At 49.2% G+C, this 12,075-nt stretch overlaps 1 protein-coding gene across 5 annotated transcripts in view; it reads right to left on the reverse strand.

Moving 5' to 3' along the window:
* Nucleotides 1–12,075, reverse strand: part of LOC309442373 (C-type lectin domain family 2 member B-like) — a 60,084-nt gene that overhangs the window by 42,862 nt on the left and 5,147 nt on the right. For 2 of the 5 annotated variants that reach the window (XM_082058169.1, XM_082058164.1), the window contains exons 1-5: nt 2,642–2,729; nt 1,321–1,692; nt 1,040–1,135; nt 495–667; nt 8–108 (exon numbers count right to left, since the gene is read on the reverse strand). In XM_082058169.1, coding sequence (XP_081914295.1) covers nt 8–108; nt 495–667; nt 1,040–1,135; nt 1,321–1,453 — 503 coding nt within the window. In that variant the 5' untranslated portion in view covers nt 1,454–1,692; nt 2,642–2,729. Of the gene's footprint in view, nt 1–7; nt 109–494; nt 668–1,039; nt 1,136–1,320; nt 1,693–2,641; nt 2,730–12,075 lie in introns of those variants that run through there. The other 3 variants (XM_082058166.1, XM_082058168.1, XM_082058165.1) reach the window with 3 other exon arrangements.

Raw genomic sequence — 12,075 nt, forward strand, 5'->3', positions numbered from 1 at the left:
GACTCACGTGTAGTTGAAGCTGCTGCCGTCCACCCACTCCAGGTGCCCATCCTGTCTGCGCAGCCCAACCCAGTAGTCAATGTTGCCCCTGAGGTCTGATAGAAACTCCTGGAGAGGAAAGAGAGAAGCCAACAGTCAGGAGCTGCTGCTCACCCAGAGTCCCTGTCCCAGCCCCACGTGAGGCCCAAGACAGCAGCACCTCCCACCCAACAGCTGCCCCACCAAGCTCCACAGCTTCTGCAAGAGCTCCCCAGCCTGGCCAGACACGCTGGTCCTGCTCTGCTGGAGCTCTGCTGTGCTTGTGGTCCCACTGAGCTCCAAGCGGGAGGACACGCTCCCTGGGCTCCACACTGTACCCTGTGCCTCCCTCCCTCTGAGGCCACAGGCCAGAACTGCATCTCTGTCCCTAGAAGCACCGTCAGCTTCCCAGCACCAATCCTGAGGTCTGCACCCAACCCAGAGCCCCCACATTGCCACAGGAGCCCCTCACTCACCATTTCCCACTCCCTCTTGATCACAGCCAGTGAAGCCCCCAGCGAGGAGCACCGCTCCTGGCTCCACTCCCAGCGCCCCTCCTCTCTCGAGAGGTAGTAGCAGACATTGCGGTACCCAACCCAGTCATAAGGACAGCCCAGCACCGCAGGTGCACTCGCTCCATCTCTTCCTGCTGGAGAGGGAAGGGGAGAAGGTCAGAGGACTCCATTCCACAGGAACCAGGGGACACAGTTATATAGGGCAGGGAAGGGGGCAGTCCCAAATTCCCCCCACAGGGATCCCCCACTTGCTGCCAGGGACCCACAGGGAGAGACACCCCAGGGGTTAACAGCCTGCCCCAGGGCACAGCTGGGGGTGTCCCTGCCCCTCCCCAGGACGGCCGGGACAGGGCAGGGGCACAGCCAGCCTGAGGGTCTGACCCCACCAGCCTTGGCCTCACACACCAACACCTGCCCCGGCCCGGAGAGGAAGGGGCTGCATCCAGCCTGGCGCACACACGGCTCTGTGCTGAGGGGCTGCACAGAGGCACCTGCTGCTCCCTTACCTGACAGCACAGCAACAGCCGCTGCCAAAGCCAGGACCAAAGCCACGGGCACAGCCAGCACCATGAAATACACTGGATGGTGTCTGCACCACTTACCTGGAAGAGGAAAAAGCCACCAGCAGTGCGGTCCCAGATCCACCACCCCCAACCACCCCACACACCTGCTGCCTAGGAAGGCAGAAGGGACCCCCCCAGGGGACAGTCAGCCACAGGAGAGCTGCCAGAGGCATAGATGTGTGGTGAGGGCTATGACAGGCTACTTGATAAGGGCCTGTACTCACCCAGAGCCCTGCACGCCCTTCTGCCTGCATTCCCTGGCATCTCTTGGTGAATGGATGCCCCTTTGCCCTGGGGACCCAAGGTCTGCTTCAGCTCTTCCTGGGAGGAAACAGGGTCTTGTGTCCAAGGCATCATAAGTGATGGCAAAACCTGTTTCCAGTCAAGCTTGGACACAGTTCTATGACCACAACTGTTATCCTTGTCTTGGCAGATTGCAGAGAACACAATGAAGATGCAGCAGATCCAGATGTCTAACTCTGCATATCCAGCAGGGCCTCAAATATCAGCCACAGCCAGTCCTGGATGACTCACAGGCTCAGGAAGGTGTTGCCTGTCCCTCCTCTGCCTGTGCCAGTGCAGACAGTTCCCAACACCTGGAGATACAAACAGAGAGTCAGTGATCTGAGGGACCAGCCCTTGGCCCCCAGCACCCTCCCCACCACCCTGCACACACCCTGCCCAGACTGGTCACAAGGCACTCACTGGCCGGGAGCATCCCCCTTCCCACCGCTCACCCTCCCTGTACCACCCCCGGCAGCAGTGCCCCCGCATGGGAAAGCGGGCTCCAGGGCTGAGCCCTCTTCTGTAATGGTTCACAACACCGACATCACAGCTCTCTCCCTGGCACAGCTGGGAGGACAGCGGCAACGGGGGAGGCACAAACATCCGCCCCATCCATCGGCAGCAGGGGGACGAAAACGCCATCACCCGCGGAGGAAAGGGAGCTCAAAGAGGAGAGCGAGTCCGCCAAGGTCCCTTTCCTGCACCGGCCACCACTGCGCCGGGCAGCGCACCGCCCGACCGGAGCACGGAGTAAAGGGAGGAAAGCACGGAGGAGAAGGAGCGCCAAGTACCACTCCCGACACGCCGCTCGTCGTCGTCGCCCCGATCCGCTCGCTCGTCGTCGTCGTCGCCCCGGCCCGGCCTCTCCTCTCCCCATCACGCTGCACACACCCTGCCCAGACCGGCCACAGGCACTCGCTGGCTGGGAGCATCCCCCTTCCCACCGCTCACCCTCCCTGTACCACCACTGGGAGGACAGGGGCAACGCGGGGGGGGGGGGCACAAACAGCCGCTCCTCCATCGGCATCGGGGGAAGAAAACGCCATTCCCCACGGAGGAAAGGCAGCGCCTAGAAGAGAGCGACCCCACCAGGGTCCCTTCCCCGCAGCGCCCATCACAGCGCTGGGCAGCGCACCGCCCGACCGGCAGCACGGAGGAGAAGCAGCGCCAAGCACCGCGCCCGACCCGCCCCGGCCTCTCCTCGCCCCGACAGCACCGGCCTCCCGCCGCAGGGAGCGACCAAACCCGAGTAGCACTTACCGGATGTGCGCACCCTCGTCCCTCTTCTGCAGACACCAGCACGCACCACAGCGCCACGCAACTCTGCGGTTTTTACTCTGTTCCCGCCCCTATATAGACTCGCACAGCCCGCCCAGCGCTCCGGCCAATCAGCGTAAATCAGCACGACACACAAAGTTTTTTGCGTCAGATTTTTCCAGATTCGGCTTGAGCTGGTGGGGAAAAGGGGAAGTCGTTACGAAATCCCCTTCCCTCCCCAGTGTATTAGTCGGCCTTTAGAGTTCCAAACCGTATTAGCTTTGTCAATTCGTATTATTTCACGTTTTATGCTGCCACGCAATGGGGTAGCAGATTTGTCCTGGAGATTCTGGTATTTATTAAAGAAAGTTGAAGAGTGGCCCAGCCCTGGAAATAAGGGCTGTGCTCTCAGGAGTTTGGAGCTGCCCATGGAGGATAAAGGATCCACCTGTGCAACTATGTGCCCCCACCTGCTGGGCAGCAGGTGAGTTCAGAGGGAACTCAGAGGAGTTGGGTTCCCACTGTGCACACTGCAGTGTGCATGTCCACTCGGTCTCCAGGTACAGAGGTTTTTTCCGCCATGGTGGTGAGTCCTTGCTGATCGCATCATGGAATAGGATTAATAGGATTGTATCATGCAAGTAGGTTGTACCTACTCGCTAAAAATCTTCCCGGACGAATAAATTCAGTTAATTCAGACTGGGGTGGAGGGGAGGGGTGTGTATCCATCAGGTCTTCTGCAAGAAAACACAAAAACAGATCTCGGTCCCTTCGGAACCGGGCTTCCATAGCTAACATGTTGAACTAACTCAGAAGTTTCTGAGCAGGAACTATCTCTTGGACCTTTTGTTTTGGGGGCAGGTCTTTATCGAGTTGTTGCCTGTTATTGACTCTTTATCAAAATCATTAATGACCTCCATAATGCCTCATTTAGCTGCAGTGGAGTGCCAGTAAATTTTTTTGATAGCAAGTAATATTAGCAGCTACTTTTAGTAAGCAGCAGCGCTGAGGCACATTGCCGGGTCCTAATGGGAGCTGCCTCTGACCCTCAGAGAGCACTGAGCCGGGGCGGGGTCGCTGGTCCCAAGCCGCGGCTTTTTTTTTTTTTTTACCTTCAGTTTGCAAGAGTTGGGGGGGGCGCTCCCGCCCGCCCGCAGCGAGGGGGGAGGCGGGCCGCCGGAAGGTGGTTGCCTGCCGGCGCTCGCGAGGCCGGGCTGCCCCGCCCCACACCGCCAGGACTTGTCGCCAGGAACGGTGGCGGGGGGGGGGCAGCCGGGGGGAGGTGCGCGGAGCGGCGGCAGAAGCTTCACGGGGAGAAGTTTGCCTCCGTTTTTCGGGTCACGCCCGCACTGGACATGCATTTCTAGCTGCCCTTTCAGGCTGCTCCGTTTCGTGCCGCCAGTCCCGGAGCGGTCGCCGGCACTCGCGAGGTCGGGCTTTGCTATGCCGGACCCTCCGAGTTGCCGGTACCGCTCCCACGAACCGGTCCCAGAGCCAGCAGTACCGCATCCCTCGGCAGGGAGAGGGGAAGCATCCGAACTACCACTTAACGATATCCGATCACCCCCGGTACACGGGGCAAAACAAATAAAGCACGTACACGTCTCCATTTCAATGAAAGAGAGCACATCCTCTCTTTCATCAACACTGTTTTCAGTGTCGAGAAGCGGCGGGGCGTTCGCTTAAAAAGCCCACGCGCTTGTTTTGCCGCAAAACTTCTTCCTCTCTTTGGAAGTCAAGTGTACGCACAGCCCGCGCTAAGTTAAAGCAAACGGCCAGAACAAAACACACCGCGAGACGCCAAGTTGCTGCAAAAATATTACTCAACCCTCTAAGTAATTCCTCCATCTCTGATATCCTGCCGACTACGCCAAAATTGTCACGAAATATTACACGGAGGCACCCCGAGGTTAATTTAAGTGACAACAGAGTCCAAAACAACTTTTATTAAACCAATGAGAAACAGGGTTTTAGCACTCCAAAAGTGACTTAAATACAGGTTCGGATATCAGTTGAGGAAATAATTTAAAGGGGCAGCAACTAATACAACAGGCGGTCCACAGTGTGCATGGACGTGGCTGCACCAAAACAATGCCGGAGCCGTCTCTGGGTCCCGGGGAAGCACACACTTGCCAAACACGGTGCAGGATTATTTTTAAAACAGATACACGCACTTACACACGTGGCGGCAAGGCAAGCGGAGTCTCCATCCCGGGGAGCGGGGGGGGCCCGTGGCTCCCGGCGGCAGTGGCCAAGCTCGTGCTCCGAGGGACCCGCGACAATGGGCGGAGTCGCTGACGAGAATCCCGGTTTTATACTGGCTGATCAGATCTGACTTGTAGGCATTCTAGAAGCTTCTCTGCACCCCCACACTGGAGTGGGTGCCCCTGAAGCCTCCAAAACATCCCCCACACTGGCTCCTTGACACTCCCTTCTCATAATGGCCCTGGCCAGGGTGCTCTGGGGCCAAACAAAAGAAGCTGTTAGCCTCAAGTAGCAGAGAAAGAGGGAGATGTGCCCACTCCTTCCAAACTGAAGGGGGGGGAGGGGGAGAGAGGGGGGTTGCATTCCGCCACACCTAGTATAGATGTATTGTATGTTAAGAATTTCCAAAAATTGTAATGAATATGTAACAGTTGTGTGAATATAAGCAAGGCAAGAACATCCAGTCACTGGAGAACTTATGGAGGATGATCCCCAGTGTTCCCCAGCACGGATAAAATGAAGAATGCCTGCTTAACAGTATAATTGACTTTGGTGTTTATTTGTTTCAATATACTAGTATAAATTATGATACATGTAATTAAGTATGAATACTTGGACTGCAAGCAGGAGAACAGACAGGGTCTTCTTCAAATGCCGGCCATGGCCAAAGAGAGCAACACCCTCGTGATCTCCCAGTTTCATGCTTCGTATGACATGGATGGCATGGAACACCTCATTGGGCAATTTTGGGTCACCTGTTCTGTCTGCCCCTCCCTGCAATTACAACCCTCTCACTTATCGGATGTACAAAATGTATCGGCAATCTTGGCCGCTACAGCAATAAAAGATAAACCTGTGCCTTTTCTGCATACCATTCCTACAATTAGCTCAGTAAAACCATAAATATTAGCCATTGCTTTTGACCCTAGGTTTCCTGTAGCACACTCTCAAATGTCTGTGCTTTAAAAAAGTAATTTATTCAAACAATATAAAAAAAAACTAAATGGAAAAGTAGAGCAAAGAAATGGTCCAGACTCTGTGCCTCTCAGGCAGAGGGACCCCAAGACAGAAGTGGCTTGGGCTTTTCAGCCCTCACAGTCTCTGCTGTGCCCCCACTCTTCACACACCATTCATGTGCTGTCCACACACACCTTTTGGTCCAGGCTCATCTAGTCCAACCCCCCTGCAATGAGCAGGGACATCTCCAACTACATCAGCTTGCTCAGAGCCCCGTCCAGCCTGGCTTGGAATGTTTCCAGGGATGGGGCATCTATGACTCTTCTGGGCAACCTGGGCCAGTATTTTACCACCCTCATTGTAAAAAAAAAGTATTCCTCATGTCTAGAACACACTTGTATATACTCTGGCATGTGGCAGCTTTTGCAGCTCTATCTGCTGATTACTCCTTTCAGTTTTGCTGGATCCTTTGGTATGAGCTGAACAGTGTACTACAGCAATTTCCCTTGAAGGCTGAATAGCTTCAAACAACATTTGGTTTTTCAGTCTCATTAGAAATATTTTTTCTTCCCTGAAGTAAGGAATCCTTGTTCTTCCTATAGCGTACCTGTTGCATGACACACTCTGAAGGCATAAAGACTTTGCACAGGAAGCACAATCACTTCCCATTCTCTTGACATTAATTCCATGCAACGTGATCTGATTTTAATAATCATCTGAGCCACCAGTTCAAAAAGGCCTAGGGCTGTCTTTTTTGACTTGCCTGGCAAAAAGACCTGTTGGAACGATAAAGGACTCAGCATTCCGATTCAATGTGAATCACGCAAAGCCATTTATTATATTTAGTATCTAAAGTACTAGGAATAGATTCAGAATGATCATAGAAGTTAATACAACATTCTCTCAAAGTCTTCACAACCATAACCTAGTGTGAAAAGATCTACAACTCTGTGATTTTGTAGAGTAGCCTGCCTAATACCATCAACATCTACTAGTAATTGAATTAGCATCTCAGAAGTTAGATTAACCTATTTAAGAGACCAACAGCTTAACTTTGATATGTCTCCTAAAGCTTTACCAGCTGCTAGATCAAGGAGAAAGAGTGTAATAGATCCTATGGTAGGAATGTCTCATAATTTTACCTCATCTTTGTATTAATTATCTAAAAGTAATATTGCCCTTTTGAGTCTCCTGCTGTTTGCTCAAATTGCCATTCTCCACAGAAGGGACACCACCTGCTTGCTAACAGGCTTCTAGATCACCAGGTCTGTCTGCATCTATAACACTGAATTAGGATTCGTGGTTTACATCTGAAACAGTCCTCACAACTTCTCTCCCTCCTGTCCATCTGCATCTGTTGAATCTTTGTTGTCTTTGCTCAGCCAAGGCTTGACCCGTTTCGTGGGAATCCACTTTGATCCTTGGCCTTTAATGACACAAGCATAACCTTTCTTGATCAGAGTAACCATCGGTATATCAGTCTGTTAGCATTCTCACCATACTGTCCCACAATAGCCACAGGTTGTTTCTATGTAGTAGCTATAAACAGACTAATCTGCAAGTCCAGTCGAATGCAGTCAGCCTGTAAGGTTTTCATAAATTTATTCATTCAAGTTTCTAACTCCATTTTGGCTGTCCTATTTATTGGATATTGTTTTCCCTTTCCGGATGGAAGTCCTATTTCAGTTCTATCACTGTAGTGTTTGCTTTATCGAAACATTAGCTGTTAATACTAGTGGAAATACAGCATTCAAAATTTCCTTGGCGATTCCTCACTTGCACAAGCAGATCTGCACCATCCCAGCAGCTTCTTGTAGGACATGCAACCAAACAGAATTCTCAGAAAACGTAATTTGAGCTTACAATTTACTTAACAAATCTTGACCCAAGAGAGGTATAGGGCTTTCTGGCAAATACAAGAATTCATATGGTAAAACTTTGTTCCCAATTTGGCATTCCATTGGTCTCAAAAAATGGCCTTTCTTTCATTCTCTCCCATGACCTCAAAAACTAGCACGGTGAATTTACTAAGAAGTCTCTTACAACCAGTTACCACACAATAAGTCTATTAAAAAGAATCTTTTTTTGGTTTAATTTCCCAGCTTCATCAGAACTATGGATCCACTGGCAATGCCTTTAAATTTCACCCTCAGACTCCTTCATGCAGTGTTACAGTTCTCTAGCAGTAACACTGCTGGGGGGGGGGAGGCAGGGGGGAATTAAACGTCCCTGTCACCCCCATCTGAGATGCAAGATCTCCAGCCCCTCATGAAAACAAATCAGTTTGAACTCCACATCAAACCAGCCTGGCTCCACTCCACACCCACATTAGTACCAGTCTGACCCAGAGAAGCACTGAGCCCTCTGACCACTGTGAAAAGACCGACTGCAGCAAGGAGGTAAAATGATGAGCTCTCTCCCCACATGTGCTGGAACCTAAGAAACAAGACTGAAGCAAAAAGAAACACCAACAACCCCTGATTCAAAGCCGAGAAGCCACGCAGTGCCACAACAAGGATGGATGACAACACTTCATGAAAAAAAGACAGAGTGGGGGGAATAAAGCCCCCATTTCTCTGCTTGGCAGCGGGCAACCGGGTTGTCGAGGGTTAAGATTGCGGGGTGACAATAAAACCCTGGCAGATGTACTGTTAACCTCCTCTCCCCCCCACTTCCCCTTTTTTGCCCCTCCCTCTCCCCCCTTCCCACTCAGGACAGGCGATCGGGAGGGAAAGAAGGACAGAGAGAAGATAGATGGAAGAATGAAAAGTGTTTTACTAATGCTACTAATAAGAATAGAGAAAATAATACAAAATATACAAAACCAATCTTGAAAGTCTCAGCAACTGCAGAGCCGGCAACCAAAGTCCTGGATTGGACTCTGCAGCCAACCGGAGCTGGATTCAGTCTATCACTAGGCCTCAGTTCACAGGGACGACTAGCAAGGTCCTCTCCTAATGTTGGCCATAAGCAGAAGGGAAAAAAGCAAAGGCAAAAGGGACAAGATCCTCGTGATCTCCCACTTTTATATGAAGTATTCACGTGAATGGAATGTTATACACAGTTGGTCAGTTTCTTGGTCACCGGTTTCTCGTTGCCCCTCTTGCGAGATGTCCATTGGTGCTTATCAATAGGTTTGCATTCCATTGCTAGGTTTACCAAAACATGGGTCTGGTTCTCCAGGAAAATGCAGCTAATATGAAGGCTTTAGCTGACAGGCAAAATAACTAAAAGAGAAACTGGTTTTTAACAAAACCAGGACACAGGTCTTTCCTTTTTTCTCTTCTTGCTGCAGTTCAGATGTAGCCAAGGCCACGCAGGCGGTGTAATCGCTGGTATGAAGCAGGAGGCTCTGGCAAACTCCTCAGTTACAATGAGCTGAGTTTATCTTGCAGCTTCACACAGGCCTGAAATGTATATTCAAACTGTACAACACAGGCCAGGGATATTTTGCTTTTTTGTTTGCCCATTTCATTCCAACCATAATACACTTTGTATGCAATTCCAAGTAGCTCAGCAATAGTTACATTCCTTAGCTTCATTTACCTTTTAAAATGTACAGATGTCAAAACCCAGCATATTAAACATCAATCCATTATTCCAATTTCCTAGATCCAAATCAGTTCATATTCTAGCAACTTTTAAATACAACCTCATACAATACCAAGGCCAGATCCATCATAGCATTTAGGGTTTGTTTTCTTTCTGTTTGGTTTGGTTGTTCGGGTTTTTGTTGTTGTTGTTGTTTTGTGTTTGTTGTGTTTTTTTTCCCCCTCCCAATGTGCATCAGAGTTTAACAATTTAAATTATTTTCTGGTGTCAAAATTAGCAAATTAACTTACAGTACCATACTTCGCCCAGTTTTTTCCAAAGTTCTGCACAACAACATTAATTGCAATACAGCACTAAACCCCAGAATTCTACATTTAAGCCACATTCGAATACAGTATCAAGTTTTCTTCTTTCAGAATATTTCCCCAAAATTACTCTAACATGTAAGGATGCATCCTAAGGGGGAGCAGGGTGGTATTTTAGCAGCAGAACCGGTTCCCATTTTGTAATTATCTCCCCAAACAAAATTATTTTGGTACCAAATATATATATATATATATGCAAACTAAAATACTGAGCTCAGATATGAAAACCAAACACCAAGTTCAAATCTGCAGATGGGTCACAGTTACACTTATTCAAGACAATTTCTCGATTTTTGCATTGCACCTTTGGGCCGCTCACAGCTCAGCCGGGCAGAGGTACCGCTGGGTCTCCCTGACAAAACAGGTCAGTGTGCGCTGGAGCCCAATCGGCATCTGCCCCCCCCGCCACTGCAGCAGCTGGACTGGGCAAGGCTTTTATTAGCATCTCATCTGGTGCGCTACAACTGTTATCCCAAACCAGGATTCTTTACCTACTGTGCAAACAAAGGAGCCAAGTTTAATACACCAAGATGAGACACAGCCTGTCACAGAGCTGCGCAAGTCTGAATGCTGGAATAAAGCTAGCATGCTGGAAAGAAAAATAACAGCTGCTACACACAGAATTTTACCATCACATTCACACAGTAAAGAACCAAATTACTCATGATCTTCTGTATTATCACAAAACGCATATTTTGAGTCCATGGATTCTCATTATTTAACAGTCTGTGAACTCACCGTACCACACAAAGACCTACTAAAACTGCAACATGCTTAAACAGATATACCCACAAAGAAAACAGGTTAATGAGGAAAGCATCTTGCAGACTTCAGCAAGTTTACTGGGACCTGTGCGTTATCAGTTAATTCTCTCTCAGCTTGTTGAAGTTCAAAGTGTTCCGCCTGTCAAACTGTCTGTAATGATCTAATGATATCTTGTAGAGATTTATTTGTTCTTTTCTGCTCGCCTTAAAAACATCGATAATTGCAACAAAGTATTAGACTTCAAGGTTCTATCCTCCAGTCACTTTTCCCATTCATCTAACTTACACAGCAGCCGCCATTGACCATAATATTTCACAAGATCTTCTTTCTTCATATTTCCAAGTGCTTTCCTATGTTTTAAAACACCTCCCAATACTGATTACTTAGGGACACGACCGAAAACAGTAATTTCCAATCCCATCTTGTAAGTAAAAACCATGAGAAGAGGGAGGGAGGGGGGGAAGCACAGGGCTGCTTGCAGCGCCGTGAGTGGGAAAAGTGGGGAGAAGGTTTCATGGCACACTTATACCACAAAGAAACAATTCTGACAACAACCCGTAAAACAATTAACTCACATTCCTGACAAGCTGCTTGATTTTCAGAGACGCAACACACAGAAGCACATAATATGTACTGTAAAACTCACAGATATCACGTTGATAGCAAACATTAGCATTCTCTACTGCTAATTTCAACACTGGTGCTTTCTTAGCTTCTAAGTTTTCAACCTGCTTATTGATGGCCTCTTGAGGATGGCCAATAAACTGTGTGTAATTCTCATTGGGACCCTGATTAACAATTGTATATTATTTGGCTGCTTTGTCAGTTTCAGGCACCTTTATCACAGCTTGATATGCAAGGTCTGCTGACTGCCTCAGGATTTCAGAAACTAATCTTGCCTGTAATTGTGGTGTGCCAATTAGTGTCTCTTCCAAGAGTTGGGGGATACCTCCCCCTTTCAACGAATCCCCATTGTTCCATCCTAAATGATCTACAGCTGTTACATTGCATAGGTCTAATTTTGCTTTGAGTCTTTCATGGTTTTTATCCGATCTCGGGGCAACACGTACACATACTCGTTTTCCTTTTAACTTTTCAAGAAAATGCTGCAGATCCTCGTCTGAGTCATCAGATAACACGGACTTGAACGCTGCTGGAGAATCATTAGTAACAGGGGGGTTCGGAACAGTGCACTCTTTTTTTCCCAAGTCTAGCCCAGGAAAGCCACCCCCCTCCGCTGTCTCTGCCTGTTCCCATTGCTCTTTTAATCCTCTCAAAGTCTTTGGATCTTTGGGTAGTGCTTTGCCCCATAGTAACATAGTCCTTTGTAAAGTCAGTTCCAGAAGGCTAATAACCCACTTCTTCAGAAGCAATTTCCATGTAGATAATATTAGTACCCCCTTCTTTAGATAACTTCCACCCCCACCGTTTTCTGGTAGTTCACCAACTCTTGCTGTTCTGTCTTTTCAAGGATCCGGATGTTCGGCAGCTCCCCCCTGCTGCTCTGTCAGCTGTACCGGGCTCCATCTCCACAGCTCCTCTTCGGCTGTCACAGCTTCACCGCTGTCTCTTCTTCATGCCAGATCCTTCTTC

Source organism: Streptopelia decaocto, assembly GCF_964273445.1.
Source record: "Streptopelia decaocto genome assembly, chromosome: 1".
Classification (NCBI taxonomy): domain Eukaryota; kingdom Metazoa; phylum Chordata; class Aves; order Columbiformes; family Columbidae; genus Streptopelia; species Streptopelia decaocto.